This window comes from Pelophylax lessonae (assembly GCF_965119305.1).
Source record: "Pelophylax lessonae genome assembly, chromosome: 11".
NCBI classification, from domain to species: domain Eukaryota; kingdom Metazoa; phylum Chordata; class Amphibia; order Anura; family Ranidae; genus Pelophylax; species Pelophylax lessonae.
The window spans coordinates 114,914,169-114,934,128 of NC_138778.1; the positions used below are offsets into that span (position 1 = coordinate 114,914,169).

A 19,960-nucleotide genomic window follows, 5' to 3' on the forward strand; every position below is an offset into this window, starting at 1 on the left:
GAGGATTATGGCAGCTTTGGAGGCATTGAAGCAGAGCAAGACATACATCAACCCTTAACATATGGTGATCCATCCCCAGAACCCTTGGTAGTAGTAAGTGGCTGGGAGGAGGCAGTTTCAGATACCGTAATCCTCATTGTCCCCAAGGTGTCTGCTTCTCATATCTCTGTAAACTTGCCGTGCATGGGCTTCCTCATTCTTCAAAGCCTACAAAAGGACCCGAGAATACTTGGCATCAAGGAGAAGTATCACTATTGGTTGGCATCCCTCCTTGACCACCGTTACAAGGGGAAAGTCTCAGCACTCATCCCATCCCCGCCGAGGGAGTAGAAGATGAAATCTTTATGTAATGCCTTTCCCTTCTCTGGTAGGTTACAGTCTGGTGGAAAATGTCGTTTTGAGGCTTCTTTTGATCAAGAGAGGAGCAGTGAAGAAGGTGATGCATTTCAACTTTTTTTTAGTCCTCGGTGCCTAGGACTCTCAGCTTCCACATCCCATCATCAGCGTCTTCATCATATACTGTATTGAGAAATTATCTAGGTGTGAAAACAGATATGAAGAGCAGGGGCCCGGGCCAGTAGGGGAACCCATCATGACAAGCAGCTGAGGTGCGATAGTGACAGACCTTCCTCCTCTGCTCGGTGTAGATCCAGGGGCTCTCCCTACCCTGCACTGATAGCTCAGGCTCGGTGAGTGAGACAATAGGAAGTATCGGCTCTCCTTCCCCCTGCTGACAGCCAGAGTAAGCATGCAGAGCCCTGGCCATCGCAGCCACCTACATCCGGCCACCTGGGACATGAACAGTTGCGGCAATAGTAGAGGAGCTCAGAGGTAGAGGAAGGACACACACACATCATACTCAGTGATATCCCCCCTCCTGATGCAGGACTTACAGGTGAGACTCTGTATGAATCCTTCTACAGCAGCACCTTTCCCCTCCAACTTTACTTCCCCTCTCTCCGTGTACTGCAGGTCTCTACCTCTTCCGGGTACGATGAGACAACCACACTCCTCTTCACTTTCTCCTGTTTGCTCTCCCCTCACATGTATCTTCACTGCTCACATTCTGCATCCTTCTGTCTCAACACTTACTGTCTGCCTGACACCCTTTCTATCCCAGATTACTTGTTATCTCTTCCAACTGTTCAGCAGCACAGTTCATTATCTGCAGTCATTTAAGATGGCTGTAGTCGGAATAAAATAAAAAGGAATCATCTATTCCACAGCCATCTTAAATAACTGCAGATAATGAACTGAGCTACTGAACAGTTGGAAGAGATAAAAAGTAATCTGGGATGAAAAGGGTGTCAGGCAGACAGTCAGTGTGTGGACACCTAGAGAGGAATGTTCAGATCTGAGACCACACAAGTGTCATTTCTTCAGTGTTGTCACATGAAAAGATATAATAAAATATTTACAAAAATGTGAGGGGTGTACTCACTTTTGTGAGATACTGTACATACACCCGTATATGCAGCCTATTATTACACCATGATAAAAAAAAAACACTTTTGGTGAAGACTAGCCGGTGCTTAGATTCTGTGACTCAACTGAGCCCGTGTCATCCACCAGGAGGTGATGTCAAAACATCTAGCAAATGTAATATACTAATATTAGGCAATCTATGCTAATAAAAATGTAAAAAAAATACACCTGTTTTCCTTAGAAACATTCTCATCTGTTCCAAGCCTAGTTACTCCCACTCTGGGTGCAGGTGAATCAGGGAGGTGACCACAATCCAACATGTGAACATACAAATTGGGAACAGTCCATCCACTAATAGCATCAAATGGATTGCCAGAAGATTTGCTGTGTCACCCAGCACAGTCTCAAGAGCATGGAGGAGATTGCATGAGACAAGCAGGTACTCTAGGAGAGCTGGACGGGCCGTAGAAGGTAATTTTCCCATCTAGTCCTTTGTGCACGAAGGAACAGGATGAGCACCGCCAGAGCCCTACAAAATGACCTCCACAAGGCCCAATGCTGTGAATGTGTCTGACCAAACAATCAGAAACAGGCTTTATGAAGGTGGCCTGAGGGCCTGATGACCTATAGTGGGCCTTGTGCTCACCGCCCGCCACCATGGAGCTCAATTGGCATTTGCCATTGAACACCAGAATTGGCAGGTCTGCTACTGGCGCCCTGTGTTTTTCACAAATGAGAGCAGGTTTACCCTGAGCAAATGTGACAGACGTGAAAAGGTCTAGAGAAGCCGTGGAGAATATTATTCTGCCTGTAACACCATTCAGCATGACCAGTTTGGTGGTGGGTCTGTGATGGTCTAAGAAGGCATATCCATGGAGGGATGCACAGACCTCTACAGGCTAGACAATAGCACCCTGACTGCCATTAGGAATCGGGATAAAATCCTTGGACCCATTGTCAAACCCTACACTGGTGCAGTGTGTCCTGGGTTTCTCCTGGTGCATGACAATGCTTGGCGTTATGTGGCGAGAGTATGCAGCCAGTTCCTGGAGAATGAAGGAATTGATACCACACTCTGACCCAAATCCAATAGAACACCTCTAGGACATTATGTTTTGGTCCATCCAACGATGCCAGGTTGCACCTCAGTCTGTTTAGGAGCTCAGTGATATCCTGGTCCAGATCTGGGAGGAAATACCCCAGGACACCGCAGCCTCGAGAGGATTGTGAAGCAAAGGCCATGCAAGAATTTGGGGGATATTCACAAGGAGTGGACTACCGCTGGTGTTGGTGCTTTAAGAGCCACCACACACAGATGTATCCAGGACATGGGCCACAACTGTCCCATTCCTTGTGTCAAGCCACTCCTGAACCAGAAACAACATCAGAAGCGTCTTACCTGGGCTAAGGAGAAAAAGGACTGGACTGTTGCTCAGTGGTCCAAAGTCTTCTTTTTGGATAAAAGTAAATTTTGCATTCCATTTGGAAATCAAGTTCCCAGAGTCTGAAAGAAGAGTGGAGAGGCACAGAATTCAAGCTTTATAAGGTCCAGTGTGAAGTTTCTACAGTCAGTGATGATTTGGGGAGTCATGTCATCTGCTGATGTTGGTCCACTGTGTTTTATCAAGTCCAAAGTGCAACCTTCTACCAGGAAATTCTAGAGCACTTCATGCTTCCCTCTGCTGACCAGCTTCATGGAGATGCTGATTTTATTATCCAGCAGGACTTGACACCTGCTAAATCCCATAGAGAATCTGTGGGTTATTGTCAAGAGGAAGATGAGAGACACCAGACCCAACAATGCAGATGAGCTGGAGGCCGCTATCAAAGCAACCTGGGCTTTCATAACACCTCAGCACTGCCACAGGCTGATCGCCTCCATGCTACGCCACATTGATGCAGTATTTCATTCAAAAGGAGCCCTGACCAAGTATTGAGTGCATGGACATACATTTGTTTGCCAACATTTCTGTATTAAAAATCCTTTTTTTTTTATTTGTCTTATGTAATATTCTAATTATCTGAGATACTGAATTTTGGGTTTTCACTAGCTGTAAGCCACAATTATCAAAATTAAAACAAATGCTTGAAATATATCACTTTGTGTGTAATGAATCTATATAATATATGCGTTTCCCTTTTTGAATATAATTACTGAAAAAAAATAATTTTGTGATGATATTCAATTTTTTTTAAATGCACCTGTATAGATTTATCTTTTATACAGTATATATACACATACAGAGAGAGAGAGAGTAAGGGATGAATGAAACTAGTCCACAAACATTTAAATTTAGATTGACATATGCTTTAAATACAAAACTATACCAGACCAAGCAGTTCAATATAGAATTATGCCTATTAGCTCTACACATTGTCAGAATTAAATGACAACATTCACCTGCTCCCTTTCCCCCTTCCCATATACAGTCTTCAACAGGGTTGCTGGAATGCTTACAAACTTTCAGTTCCAAGCAAGATATGCAAAACTGTTCATGAACCAAACCCAGGCAGATTTGCTCATCCCTACTGCCACATTTACAGTATTCAAATAAGGAGAAAAAAACTAACCTTCTCAATTTTATTTTCTGGCTTTAAGGCTATTCCTAATTTGGAATTAGTATTCGTTTAACGTCATGATTGTTACTGAATATAGTTATTACATCTACATAAGTTATTACATAATAAAATATAATCTACCTGGTTATCAAATACGCTAGGTACAACACTGTGTAGGAATACCTGAGATACCCAAAGATTTGAGTGGATTATTCAGCAAACCAGAATGCACTTGTAATTCAAATGACAACAGTACTTACTTTGAATATTTCCCTTCTGCCAATTGTGGCTTATGAAAACCCTTATCTTTCTCCACATAATTATAGTCCATGTATTCCACATTTGTCTGGGGACTAAGCTTTTGTGTGATTTGTTCCAGATTCCTCTACGAGTAGAAGACGTCAGTCCTGCTCAGCATCCCGTTAAAGCTGGTCTTTCTGATGCATTTGTGGTTCTCAACTCCTTGTCAGAAGCTCCAGGTGAGATCATAAATTTAGAAGGTTTGCATGGTATAAGGAGACAATCCCTTGTTTTTTTTTTTTTTTTCTCAAATATTCTTTATTGAAAGAATTTTGTAATAAACATATAACAAAAGCGTCACATGTGTTGTCAGGTCAGATGTGTCAACTGGAGCTACAAAAAGGAACAACATATACAATGTATGTGTAACAGAGAAAGAGATCGTTAGACAATTTGGTTCTTATGGTAGTAGTTATCACTGGAGACGGGTGGCAGGAGTGCTCCAGGTGGGGGGCAGGAGGGGGAGGGGAGGCAGGGGGAGAAGAAAAGGGGTAGGGCAGAGGGGGCAGGAAGGGGGGGTAGGGAACCAGCATACTAACCAAGCAAGGTTTTTATAAAAAAAACACATTTAGACAGTACATCTAGGGTGAGATAACCATGAGGACCAGTTATAGACAGACTAATCCATAGAGAAGTTATTCTTTGTCACTATTCTTTCCATATCACACTGGAAATTAAGGTCTGCCAGTGTGGACGTTAGAGAATGGGGCTCTGTGGTTTTCCAATGTTTGGCAATGTTCAACTTTACTTCGAGAAGTAGGTGTAGAGTTACTACCCGTGATCTAGGCCAGAACTTTTCTATTCCTAAGTGTAGTAAGGCAAGCTCTGGAGAAGGTCTGACAGGGGTGTGTGATAAAGAGGAGATCAGGGAGAAGATCTGTTTCCAGTAGGAGCTGAGGGATCTGCAGAACCAGAGGGTGTGTGCTAAAGTACCCGTGCTACCACAGGCTCTCCAGCGGATTGAGGTGGATGTTGGGTAGATTTTTGCTAGTCTGTGTGGTGTTAAGTACCATCTATGTATAGTTTTTTGGTACAATTCCCAGTGGTTAGAGCATTGAGATGCTTTGTGGGTGAGTTGGAAGGCTTTGTGCCACATAGTGGGAGTTGGCTTGATATTTAATTCTGTTTCCCATTTTTGAAGGGTGGTAATTTGGGAGAAGGGTGATTTGATCATTAAGAGCATTGTACAAAGTGGAGATAACGTGCTTTGGGTATGTGGGATGAGCATAGAATTTGTGGAGCGGATAAGAGATTGAGATTACAGAAGGGAGTTTGGAGGACTGGAAGAAGTGGTGCAGTCTCATGTAGTTGAAATGTTCAGACTCCAGGAGGCCAAATTAATTTTGGAGGGTACCGAAGTGTTTCAGTGATTGTTGGGATGTGATGTCTAGTACGGACCTAATTCTGGAGGTGTGCCAGCGTTAGAGTTTAAGATTAGGGATCAGGTTCTCTAGTGCTCTGAGTGGAACAGGATGATTGTGTAGGGGTAGGTTTGGCGGCGATTTACTCGCATATTGGGCCCAGGCAAGAAGTGATGCTCTAATAGCTGGGGGAGAGGGTTTTGTAGGTGGTGGGTCATCTGCAGAGAGGAGGAAGAGGAAGTCAAATGGTTTGCTGGCCGCAATGTATGATGCTTCTATATTTGACCACAATTTGTTTGGGGTAGGGTGCCACCAATAGTATAATTGATCAAGGATAGTTGCATAATAGTAGGCTTGTATATCTGGGACCCTGACTCTACCTTGCTTGTGATGACTCACTAATATGTGCTGGGCACATCTTGGGGGTTTTCCATCCCAAATAAATTTTGTGATCTGCCTATGGATGAAAGAGAAGAAGGATTGGGGGATCGGCATTACTATGGTTCGGAAGAGGTACAGTAGTTTGGGTAGGATGAGAATCTTGAAGGGTGCTATTTTTCTAATTTTAGATAGACCGGAGGTTCTTAATTGTTTAAGTGGGGAAGTTGTGTTTGAAACGCTTTGTAATTAAGTTCATAAAGAAGTTGGGGAGATTGGGAGAGCTTAATCCCTACATAGGGAATAGATCGGTTAGCCCATGTGAAGGGGAGACTGGCTTTCAGTAGAGCTTCTTGTTTGTTGGGGAGATTCAGAGGGAGGCTTACAGATTTATTGGAGCTCAGTTTGTAGAGAGATGCTATTCCAAATTGATGTAGGAATTTTTGAATTGCCGGCAAGGAACGGGTGGGGTCGGAAACCAGGAGAATGATGTCGTCTGCAAAGAGACTGATCTTATGATCAGTGTCGTTGCAGGAAATTCCAGAGCTACGGGGGTCGCTTCTGATTTTTGAGGCTAAGGGTTCCATCAAGAGAGCAAAAATAATGAGGGACAGTGGACAACCTTGACAGATGCCATTAGAGATCCCAGAGGGTTTAGATAGGAAGCCATCTGACAATAACCTTGCTGATGGTTGGGATTAGTATTGTGCCGAACAACCCCCCGGTTCGGTTCGCACCAGAACACTGAGAACAGAGGAAAAGTTTGTTCCAATAAACGAATCCCATTGAAGTCTATGGAAGTCGAACATCAAAAATTAAAAAAGTGTATGGGGGTCTGGGTACTGACCTGGTAAACATGTAGCAATGAAAAAAAGTTTTTAAAAATGATCGTTTTTAAAGGCGCAGTGATTTACTGATTTTAATGAGGCTTAACCACTTTACCACCGGAGGATTTTGCTATCTTACGTCCAGGCCACTTTTTGTGATTCGGCGCTGTGCGACTTTAACTGACAATTGCGCGGTCGTGCGATGCTGTACCCAAACGAAATTTACTTCCTTTTTTTCCCACAAACAGAGCTTTCTTTTGGTGGTATTTGATCACCTGTGCGATTTTTACTTTTTGCGCTATAAACAAAAAAAGAGCGTTTATTTTGAAAAAATAACAATATTTTTAACATTTCATGAAATACCCCCCCACAAAATGTAAAAATCTAAATTTTTAAAAATTTTTGGACAATTTGTTTTCTGCTATCTATGTTTGGTAAAAAAAATAACAATAAGCGTATTTTGATTGGTTTGCGCAAAAGTTATTGCGTTTACTAACAAAGGGAAAGATTTCTGTCATTTTTGGTGTTTTTTTTTTTTTAACGCGTAATGGCGGCAATCTGCAATTTTTTTTGCGGGACTGTGACATTGCGGCGGACAGATCGGACCCTTGACTGACATTTTTGACACTTTTGGGGGTACCAGTGACATTACTGCAGTAATCAGTGCTATATATATATGCACTGTTACTGTAAAAATGACACTGGCAGGGAAGGGGTTAATGTTATTGGAGAGAGAGGGGTTAATGTATGCCTGGTGCTTACTAACGTGTGTGGGGGGAGGTGACTGAGTGACTCAAGGACAGATCGGATGTTCAGCTATGCTGAACACTGTGATCTGTCCCTGCCTGTCACTTAGGAGATCCGCCCGCTCTGTTTACACAGGCGGGCGGATCTCCATACTCGATTCCCCGACGATCGGGGAAGAGCAGCGGCGATCACCGCCGCTCCTCCCCTGGCCCGACTCCCGCTGTGACTGAAAACAGCGGGAGCGAGCCTCCGGCGGCACGCGCGCGCCGCCCACAAGGGGCGGAGTCTACGTAGGTCTACGTCGCTGGATGATAACGAGCCACATTGCTGCAGTAGCAGCAATGTGAGCAGTGGTAAAGTGGTAAAGTGGTTGAAGTGAAACTATAAAAATGAAAAATTCCTTCAAATATCATGCCTGGGGGGTCCCCTGAATGTTCCTGTAAAGTAGTGCATCTCTACGATGCATGTAGCCTGCTGCAGCAATACTGACATTTCTAAAGCAAAAAATGTCATATACAAATATACATACAAGTTTCAAATCAATTGTACTTGTCATACAGGTGCAGAAAAATTGGGCCTTGGTTGTTGGTGGTGCCTGAACAACGTAACCCCTTGCAGTTACTTTTGCTGGGCGCAGGAACGGGCCCTGCTGCTAAAAAATCCATACAAATGTGAAATCGCATGTACTTGTCATACAGGTTCCAAAAATTGTGCCTTTGCTGTTGGTGGTGCCTGAACACCATAACCAAGCCCTCGCAGATACTCTTGCTGGGTGCAGGAACGGGACCTGCTGGTAAGAATTCCATACAAATTTGAAATTGCATGTGCTATACAGGTGCCAAAAATTGGGTCTTTGCTGTTGGTGGTGCCTGAACACCGCAACCAAGCCCTCGCAGATACTCTTGCAGGGTGCAGGAACGGGACCTGCTGGTAAGAATTCCATACAAATTTGAAATTGCATATGCTATACGGGTGCCAAAAATTGGGCCTTTGCTACAGGTGGTGCCTGAACATTGTAATCAAGCCCTCGCAGATACTCTTGCTGGGTGCAGGAATGGGACCTGCTGGTAAGAATTCCATACAAATTTGAAATTGCATGTACTTGTCCTACAGGTGGAAAAATATTGGGCCTTTGGTGTGGTTGGTGCCTGAACACCGTAACCCCTCACATTTAGCAGGGCACCGGGACAGAGCCTGCTGTTACAAATTACATATGACATGTAAATTGTATGCACCTGTCATTCAAGTGCAGAAAATATTAGGCCTTGGGGGTTGGTAGTAACCTAAACCAAAAACATTGTTGGAAGCTAGCAGAATCAAGGTAGAGGAATAGGATAGGCAGCATATGCAGTCTCCAAGGGATGGCAGAACCCTAACAAATTCAATCAGCTACATCAGCATCAGGGGCTTAATAGCTCTTGTTGATCCAGGACTGGTTTATTTTGATAAAAGTCAGCTGGTCAACAGAGTCTTTGGACAGACGCACTCTTTTGTCTGTCAAAAAACCTCCAGCAGCCGTTCGGAAAGCACGCTGGAAGCAGGAAAGGCCAGTAGCTCCATTGCATATTGAGCAAGTTCTGGCCAGTGGTTCATCCTCAAGAACCAGTAAGCCAGTGGATGCTCAGCTGGAAAGGTCTCCAAGTCTGCTCTTGCGCCTAGATAATCATGCACCATATGATGGAGATGCTTCCGATGGTTGCCTAAACCTAACAGCCCTGGGTGCTGCTGAGGGCAAACGAACAGTTTAAAGGCATTGGTCAGCTGACCCCTTCTCCACTGATCCTCCTTTGGCTGAACGATGCCTCAGAAACACGTCCAGAGAATGTTGACTTCCCAGTGTCTGGAAAGGTGGTACACAAATTTTTTTTCCAAGGCCCCCTTAAGATGTTTTATTCTCTGCTCCCTCTGCGAAGGCAGGATGAGCTCTGCAACTTTACCCTTGTAATGTGGATCAAGAAGGGTTGCCAACCAGTAATGATGCCTCTCCTTGATGGCCCAAATCCTTGGGTCCTTTCGCAGGCTTTGCAGAATCAGGGAGCCCATGCAACGTAAGTTGGAGGAGGCATGAGCTTCTGAGTACTCTAGGTCACTAAGGATGACATTGTCAGCGGGAGCAACCTCTCCCCAACCATGTAAAACTCCTGGGGTTTCTGGGGAATCAAAACCATCCCTTGAAGACTGCTGTATGCTATCCTCTACACCAATACTGCCGAAATCCTCATCCTCCTCCTCTTCCTCATGTGTTTTGTGGCCCTGCAGGAATGATATCTGCATAAAGGGGGCCTTGTGAGAAAAGAAAGTCCTCCTCTTCCTGCCGCTGTTCTGCCTCAAGTGCCCTGTCCATGATTCCACGCAGCGTGTGCTCCAGTAGGTAGACTAGCAGGATAGTGTCACTGACACATGCATTGTCCAAGCTCACCATCCTTGTGGCCTCTTCAAATGGTAACAGGACGATGCATGCATCCTTAATCAAAAGCCACTAGCGTGGCAAAAAAAAGCCAAGCTCCCCTGAGCCTTTCCTTGTGCCCTACTCACACAGGTACTCATTGATGGCCCTCTGCTGCATGTGCAGCCAGTGCAGCATTGCCAAGGTTGAGTTCCACCTGGTGGGCATGTCACAAATGAGACGGTTGGTGGGCAGGTTGAATTCCCCTTGAATGTCAGATAAGCGAGCACTGGCATTGAATGAACGGCGGAAATGGCCACAACAGACTTTTCTGGCCTGCCTCAGGAGATCTTGGAAGCCCGGGTATCTGCTCAAGAAACACTGTAACACCAGATTCAGAACATGTACCAAGCATGGAACATGTGTCAAATGTCCCTGTCGGAGGGCAGAGAGAAGGTTGGTGCCATTGTTGGCACAGTGGTGTATTGGTTAGCACTTTCACCTAGCAGCAAGAGGGTCGCTGGTTCGAATCCAAACCACGACACTACCTGCCTGGAGTTTGCATGTTCTCCCTGTGCCTGCGTGGGTTTCCACAAGGTTTCCTCCCACACTCCAAAGACATGCTGGTAGGTTAAATGGATCATGTATAAAAAAAAAATTGGCCCTACTGTGTATGTATGTGAGTTAGGGACCTTAGATTGTAAGCTCCTTGAGGGCAGGGACTGATGTGAATGTACAATGTATATGTTAAGTGCTGTGTAAATTGACAGCGCTATACAAGTACCTGAAATAAAAAAAAAATAAAAAAATAAAAATTGTCGCAAACAACCATTCCTGGCTCAAGCTGGCGTGGTGTCAACCATCTCTGAGCCTGTCCCTGCAGAGCTGACAGAATCTCTGCACCGGTGTGACTCCTATCCCCTAGATAGACCAACTGAAGCACATCATGGCATCTTTTAGCCTGACTGCTTGCGTAGCCCCTTGAACGCTTAGGGAGCACTGCTGCTTCAGAGGACAATTGAGCAGAAGAGGACATTGAAGAGGAGGAGGAGGTGGTGGAGTAGCCAGATGTGGCAGAACCAGCACCAGCTTTTTGGAGGCGTGGTGGCAAAACAATCTGCAACACCGAACCCTGTCCTGCATCCTTCCTAGCTGCCAGCAAAGTTATCCATGCCTGCTGGACCAAGAGTCAGCAGTAATGGGCACCTTCCCGCTGACCGCTTTGTCCAACGAGGCCAAAACACTACCTTCCACATGACGGTAGAGAACCGGAATGGCCTTAGGCGACCTGCCACTGTGGTGCAGCACATTCTACAAATTCGCAAAAGGGAGCAGAGTCTACCAGATGAAAAGGCAGCAACTGTAATGCTAGCAATTTGGCCAAGATAGCATTAAGCCTCCGAGCATGTGGATGGCTGGGACAGTATTTCTTTCTACGGTTCAAAAATTGGGGTAGTGAAATTTGCCTGCTGCTCAAATCAAGCGGGGGTGTACTGCTAAGAGATTGGGTGCTAGTCTCCGAGGCACTCATTGCTATACCATCATCCCTCTCAATGCTGGTATTTGAGAAGGCATGAGGTATAATAGGGTTAGAGATCACAGATGAGGAGCAAGGTGATGTATGCTTGTTTTGATCTGGTGCCTCTTTCAGGTGCTGTTGCCAATGAACTGCATGGCAGGTGGTCATATGCCTTGTCAAGCATGTGGTGCCCAAGCGGCTGGTGTTCTGGCCACGCTTGATCCGCTATAGACAGATGTTGCAAACAGCAATGCTGCGGTCTACTGCACATGTGCTGAAAAAATCCCACACTAATGAACTTTTGTGAGTCTACGGGGAGTTTGCAGCACCCTGCACCTGTGGAGCTCTCTGCTGTGAGGCAATAGGTTGGCTACTGCTATGGCGGCCCCTGGAGCACATCCTGCCTCATCCTCCCCCTGCTCCTTCTCCTCTATCCTGTTAGGCACCCAAGTAGAGTCAGTGACCTCATCATCCCCTCCCTCCTTGTCACTGGAGCAAACTTGGCAATATCCTTTAGCTGTGGCAACATGACTGCTGGTTTCTTGTCCGTCATTGTCACCCCCTCTCTCTTGGCTCACGTTATTCCCTTCATCAACCTTCAAACCAACATCACAGCTTTCAAATTGCTGCGCATCCTCCAGCAGTATTTCACTGACACTATGATCGAATAGTTTAGGTGACTCCTCCATGCATGATGGTGGGGCGACAGAAGGAGTAGCTGTGGAGAAGGAGCCTGTGGAACGGGCCGCTTTGGCAGCTGCAGTGGAAGGCAAACTACTGTGAACAAATTGTAGAAATAGATGGTGTAGCGCTTAAAAAATGTTAAATTAAAATGAACACCACAGTCCATGTAAAAATATCAATAATTGGAAGGAAAGTCCATGTCAGAAAGACGTGCTCCCAAAGGTGTAGCCAATCACTTCACACTCCAACAATTCTGTGCAGAGAGACCACCACCAAGAGAAAAGATGGCCCCTTACCGCAATGAATGGATCCCCACTACAGAGATCAGATCCAGCTCTATTCGTACGTCTATATGACCATATCAGACCGTGCCCGGCTCTTAGTGATATCCACATCAACTCCAATGGTTACAGACACAGGTATGGATGCATATGTGAAGAAAAGGGGACAACTCCCATAGTGAAGTACAGTAACAAGTGTGTTTATTAAATGCACTGGCATAAAATTGGCAACTCACATTTAGCAGCAGATATTATGGCATGTCTCTCTCATGTATCGCCTTTCGGGTCCGGTTCCCAACCAAGAAAATGGCCGCCGCGTCCCTCGTGTATCCCAGCGTGGCGTGCCACAAGCTCCTCCTACGCGTTTCGTCGATAGATGACGTAGTCAGGGGGTGTGGCCTGCGGTAAACCAATCACTTTTATACGCCGGACGGGACGGAAGAGGCGGAACTTTGCATAACCACCCAAAACCGGAAGTCGGGTATATGCGCTCCAACAACCGGAACTTTCGGGTCAGAGTACTATAATTCTCCATCCTGGCGCCCAGCGCTTGCACTCCAGCTCCCTGGAAACATGCGCTTCAGCAATCGGAACCAGGAAGTTCAACCCTCAATAATCCATACCAGATGTCAATCTAATAACACTCCGAACACAGATCAGAATGTGTGGATTGCGGATTGCGATATATATAAGCACTCAATCTAATAATAATGGGGGTGCCGTGAAATCACATAATAACGTGACATGGCCAAATCCCCAATTCTGGGCAACATTGATACTAATGGGAATGGATGCTTGACTCTTGGCTTCCAAAATACCAGTGGTCCCCATACTTAGTAGCCAAATAGTGCTATAACGCACAAAAACAGCGCCACCATAATGGATCCACCAGGGTGCGCAGTGCCATTAACCGGTCACGGAAACAGACCCCAAAGGCTACATACTAAATACAGTGCCATTAATAAAAACAAAAATCAAAAGTACAATAAAAATACATAAATAATAAAAACAACAAGAAGAATATAAAAATTCTATGGGCATCTTTTACTAAGACAATAAATATACCCCAAATTAATAAATATTCTTAGAATTGGGACAAACGATCTGACCATGGGACATCGAGAGGACACATCACCTATGCATTATTGATGAACGCATTGATGTCCCAATCGATGTTTAACCCATGGGGGGCATACGTTTTCAATCGATAAATCCAGCTGGTTTCCAACTGGGAAACACCTCTAGTACGATTGGCACCCCTCCAGCTGCCAGAAAATTTGTCAATTCCCAAAAACACAGTGCCTTTAGGGTCTCCCCCATGGCAAAGATCATAATGACGCGAGACACTGTGCTTTGGGAATTTCTTAATAATATTTGCCACGTGCTCCTGCAGGCGCACATGCAGCATACGAATCGTACGGCCCACATATTCGCGGCCACATGGGCAGCGCAACAAGTAGACCACATGTCGCGTGGTGCAAGTTATGAACGGCTCAATTTTAATATCTAATTGGGTGGAATTGGAGAAGAACGACTCAACCCTTCTTGTCCTACAGGCATTGATTTTGCAAACGGCACAACGTCTGCAGGGGTAAAACCCCCCTCTCTGCTGGAAGAATGAAACAGTTTTGGGCGGATCTATGATGTTGGGAGCCACCTGCAACCGTAAAGGGGGAACACCCCTAAAAATGATCTTAGGGGCTTCCGGCAATACAGATCCCAATATACTGTCATTCCTTAAAACATGCCAATGCCTACGGATGATCTTTTTGACCGAGAAGTGCTGGATAGAATAGGAGGAAAAAAAGGCATATTGAAAATCCTCATTCGCATCTCGCACCCTCGGTTGCAACAGATCCTCCCTGTTACGGTCATCTGCCTGTACAAGAGCTCTCTCAAGGTCCTCTTCCTTGTACCCTTTTTCCAAAAACTTGGATTTCAGGGTATCCGCCTCCCGCAGAAAGTCAGACCTATTAGAGCAATTTCTCTTCAATCTGAGAAATTGACTGACAGGAACGGACCTAAGCCACGACACATGGTGGCAACTGGATGTGTCAATAAATCCGTTCCTGTCAGTCTCTTTGAAAAAGGTAGAGGTCTCTAAGACATTACCCGCAACCCTAATCCTGAGATCCAAAAAATGGATCTCAGAACTGCTAGATTCATGGGTAAGTATGATACCTCTATCGTTGGCATTGAGCTCCGAGATAAATACATTCAGGGATTCAAAGTCACCATCCCACAGGAGGAGGATGTCATCGATGTACCTCCACCAGAGGACAACCTCCGGTCTTGGAACGTCACCGATGACATCCTCCTCCCACTTGGCCATAAACAAATTGGCCATACTTGGCGCAAATTTCGCGCCCATGGCCACACCCTTGTTCTGTCTGTAGAAGGTGCCCCCAAACCAGAAGAAGTTATGGGCCATGGCATAGTCAAGGAGGGCCAGAATGTATTGACTCTGAAAGTTCAGCATACTACTTTGTCCCAAAAAGTGCTCAACAGCATCTCTCCCATGCCGATGCGAAATCACCGTATACAGTGACGAGACATCGGCAGTAGCTAAAATATAGCTATCCTTCCACTCTATGTCCTTAAGAATATTGATTACCTGCATAGAGTCTCTTAGGAAGGAGGGTGTTTTCATCACCAGTGGCTGCAAAAAGAAATCGATGTATTTCCCCACCCGGGAGGTAACCGAATCAATGCCACTAATGATTGGCCTCCCGGGTGGGTTCACCGCATCCTTATGCACCTTGGGTAAGTAGTACATGATGGGTACCCTAGGAGCAGAAGGCACCAAAAATGACTTTTCTTTCTTGGTTAGGAGTTTTCTTTCAAATCCCTCTTCCACTAGTGCAATAAGCTCCTTTTTATACGCCACAGTTGGATTACCCCTGAGGGGGATATAGGTTTCCCTATCGGATAGCAACCTCTCCATTTCCTTATTGTAGGCCGAGGTGTCCAAAATAACTATCCCCCCCCCCCTTGTCTGCTGGCCTCACAATAATGTCCTCCCGTTTTTTTAAAGAACACATTCCTCGTCTAAACATACTGGTCTGATGCACCTTTTTAAGACTAAGGTTGTCCAAATCCTTGGCAACCAAATCCCGAAACACCGTCAGGGAAGGAGCCAGGGAACCAGGAGGATTAAAGAGCGAGGCGTTTGCAAACGGTGTAGCTTTTACTCCCATAACATATTCTGATCTGGGAGCAATTGGGTTCCCCATGAAATGCCTCTTTATGCTCATCTTCCGCACATATTTGTGTAGGTCGATGAACGTGTCAAACTTGTTCAAAGGCTTAGGGGGGGCATATTTCAGGCCATGATTAAGCACATACTTCTCCTCTATAGAGAGGGGAGCCGTGCTTAAATTAAATAGACCTTGATCTTTTAGCGCCGCCTTCTTTTTGTTGCGGACCCTCCTCCCCCCTCTAGTCCCTCTCTTCCTTCTTTCTGCCTCTTGCTCCTGGGGGTCCCCTCCTGAAAAGGGGTATTAGGTGGCCTGTAAGGTCCATATCCCCCAGGTGGATTAGAGCGCGTTGGTTGGGGAGGGTTATAGCCTTGTGTATTACGGGCCCATTGTTCATCCCCTCTCTGATAATAAGGTCCCCCAGGTCGAAGGGGGGGTATGAAGTCCCTCCCCTGTGGGTGTGAGGTGATATACTGAGCCCCACCCTCAAAGCTATCTTGTAGGGGTAGGAATCTGTTCTCAGATACCGGAAACTCCCCTCTAGACTGAGAGGCCGAATTACCCCTGCCCCTACCCCTCCCTCTCCCCCGCCCCCGTCCTCGTCCACGCCTTGGTTGTACCCATGCATTGGAGTTTGGATGGGGGTGGTTAAACTGCTCTGATGGTGGTGTAATGTCCATTGGAGTACTGGGTGGAATAATAGCTTGAGCATTTTGTATCCCAACCGGACCAGTGGTGTCCCTATTAATCTGCCATTTAAAGACAAGTTTGTTCCTATAGTCCCCACTGTCCCTGAGAAATTTCTTTCTCTTTTTATTTTTCTGCTCAATATCCTCCTTCTCCAAATGTTTTTTCAAAGAGTCAGATTTTAGTTTGTAAGAGTCTTTAGTCTTAAATTCCTCTAATTTACTCTTAATAGTATTGATCTCCTCATCCAATTTCTTTAACTTAAGCCGTTTTTTGGATACCATGAATAGTGTTGAGCGAACACGGACTGTATTATTCGTGTTCGTACCGAATAATTGGATTTTTTGTACCCGAACACGGACACGGACACTTTACTGTATGTTCGGGTAAAAATCCGTGTTCGGTCGTTTTATTTCCGGGTTTTGCATGCTTTGGCGCTCTTTTCATGGCGGGCTTTCAACAGCCAATCAACAATCGTTTAACTGGTGTGCCTTAAGCCATCCCAGCCATGCCTGCAAATGTCTCAGTAGCTGTGATTGGCCGTCTGAAGCATGTGACCAAGTCTTTATAAGTTCGAGGCAGCCGCAGCGGCGTCATTATGCTGCTTAGATTCAGGGACAGAGCACACATCAACGTGCTGGCTGCTGATTAGGGAAAGATAGGCAGGAAAAAACCATTTGTGTCCGGATAGAATTGAGGGACAGGTCGGAGTGTTTAGGCAGGGCGAGTTGTAGGCATTTTAGGGATAGAGTCTGCTGAATTATATAGGGTCAGTGTCTTCTACAAACTACAATCGATATTGCTGTGTGGGGGGTGGGGTGAATCTGCACTCAATCCTGATCTACGATCTCTTCTCAATCCTGTTAGGGACAGAGTCTGCTGAATTTTAGGGAAACTGTGTTCTACAAACTACAATCGATATTGCTGTGTGGGGGGTGGGGTGAATCTGCACTCAATCCTGATCTACGATCTCTTCTCAATCCTGTTAGGGACAGAGTCTGCTGAATTTTAGGGAAACTGTGTTCTACAAACTACAATCGATATTGCTGTGTGGGGGGTGGGGTGAATCTGCACTCAATCCTGATCTACGATCTCTTCTCAATCCTGTTAGGGACAGAGTCTGCTGAATTTTAGGGAAACTGTGTTCTACAAACTACAATCGATATTGCTGTGTGGTGTGGGATTGGAGATAGGCAGGTGTCAGTGATCCACATCCATTTTTCTGTGTGTGAGCTGCAGTGAACACAATCTTTTTGGGCTGCAGTGAACACAATCTTTTTGGGCTGCAGTGAACACAATCTTTTTGGGCTGCAGTGAACACAATCTTTTTGGGCTGCAGTGAACACAATCTTTTTGGGCTGCAGTGAACACAATCTTTTTGGGGTGCAGTGAACAAAATCTTTTTGGGGTGCAGTGAACACAATCCTTTTTGGTGTGCAGTGAACACAATCTTTGTGGGGTGCAGTGAACAAAATCCTTTGTGGGGTGCAGTGAACACAATCTTTTTGGGGTGCAGTGAACAAAATCCTTTTTGGGGTGCAGTGAACAACATCCTTTTTGGGGTGCAGTGAACACAATCTTTTTGGGGTGCAGTGAACAAAATCCTTTGTGGGGTGCAGTGAACACAATCTTTTTGGGGTGCAGTGAACACAATCTTTTTGGGGTGGAGTGAACAACATCCTTTTTGGGGTGCAGTGAACAAAATCCTTTTTGGGGTGCAGTGAACAAAATCATTTTTGGGGTGCAGTGAACACAATCTTTTTGGTGTGCAGTGAACACAATCTTTGTGGGGTGCAGTGAACACAATCTTTTTGGGGTGGAGTGAACAACATCCTTTTTGGGGTGCAGTGAACAAAATCCTTTTTGGGGTGCAGTGAACAACATCCTTTTTGGGGTGCAGTGAACACAATCTTTTTGGGGTGCAGTGAACACAATCTTTGTGGGGTACAGTGAACAGAATCTTTGTGGGGTGCAGTGAACACAATCTTTGGGGGGTACAGTGAACACAATCTTTGTGAGGTGCAGTGAACACAATCTTTGTGGGGTGCAGTGAACACAATCATTGTGGGGTGCAGTGAACTCAATCTTTGTGGGGTACAGTGAACACAATCTCATACTGAAGGTTTGAGGGTGCTGCCTGTTCCATACTCCCCCCTACTCCTCATCTAGCCTTTTAGGGGTACAAACAATAGTAATTGGGGCCTAGTGTGGTTGTGTACGTGTGATATACATACACTTTTTTGGGATCATATTTTCTATTCCGCTATTTAATCAAAAACCTTTGGGGATCAGTTAAATTGGGGGATAGTCTGTGTTGGTACGTGTGAGAGAGATCCACCTTTCCAAGTTGTTGGGGTTCATCTCATACTTCTGAAGGTTTGAGGGTGCTGCCTGTTCCATACTCCCCCCTACTCCTAGCCTTTTAGGGGTACAAACAATAGTAATTGGGGCCTAGTGTGGTTGTGTACGTGTGATATACATACACTTTTTTGGGATCATATTTTCTATTCCGCTATTTAATCAAAAACCTCTGGGGATCAGTTAAATTGGGGGATAGTCTGTGTTGGTACGTGTGAGAGAGATCCACCTTTCCAAGTTGTTGGGGTTCATCTCATACTTCTGAAGGTTTGAGGGTGCTGCCTGTTCCATACTCCCCCTACTCCTAGCCTTTTAGGGGTACAAACAATAGTAATTGGGGCCTAGTGTGGTTGTGTACGTGTGATATACATACACTTTTTTGGGATCATATTTTCTATTCCGCTATTTAATCAAAAACCTCTGGGGATCAGTTAAATTGGGGGATAGTCTGTGTTGGTACGTGTGAGAGAGATCCACCTTTCCAAGTTGTTGGGGTTCATCTCATACTTCTGAAGGTTTGAGGGTGCTGCCTGTTCCATACTCCCCCCTACTCCTAGCCTTTTAGGGGTACAAACAATAGTAATTGGGGCCTAGTGTGGTTGTGTACGTGTGATATACATACACTTTTTTGGGATCATATTTTCTATTCCGCTATTTAATCAAAAACCTCTGGGGATCAGTTAAATTGGGGGATAGTCTGTGTTGGTACGTGTGAGAGAGATCCACCTTTCCAAGTTGTTGGGGTTCATCTCATACTTCTGAAGGTTTGAGGGTGCTGCCTGTTCCATACTCCCCCCTACTCCTAGCCTTTTAGGGGTACAAACAATAGTAATTGGGGCCTAGTGTGGTTGTGTACGTGTGATATACATACACTTTTTTGGGATCATATTTTCTATTCCGCTATTTAATCAAAAACCTCTGGGGATCAGTTAAATTGGGGGATAGTCTGTGTTGGTACGTGTGAGAGAGATCCACCTTTCCAAGTTGTTGGGGTTCATCTCATACTTCTGAAGGTTTGAGGGTGCTGCCTGTTCCATACTCCCCCTACTCCTAGCCTTTTAGGGGTACAAACAATAGTAATTGGGGCCTAGTGTGGTTGTGTACGTGTGATATACATACACTTTTTTGGGATCATATTTTCTATTCCGCTATTTAATCAAAAACCTCTGGGGATCAGTTAAATTGGGGGATAGTCTGTGTTGGTACGTGTGAGAGAGATCCACCTTTCCAAGTTGTTGGGGTTCATCTCAT

General features: G+C 45.3%; 1 protein-coding gene across 1 annotated transcript in view; it reads left to right on the forward strand.

Annotated features, from left to right (window-relative positions):
- Positions 1-19,960, forward strand: part of LOC309566336 (plexin domain-containing protein 1-like) — a 463,427-nt gene that overhangs the window by 331,315 nt on the left and 112,152 nt on the right. The window contains exon 7 of the mRNA XM_082271449.1: positions 4,364-4,463. Coding sequence (XP_082127575.1) covers positions 4,364-4,463 — 100 coding nt within the window. The remainder of the gene's footprint in view (positions 1-4,363; positions 4,464-19,960) is intronic.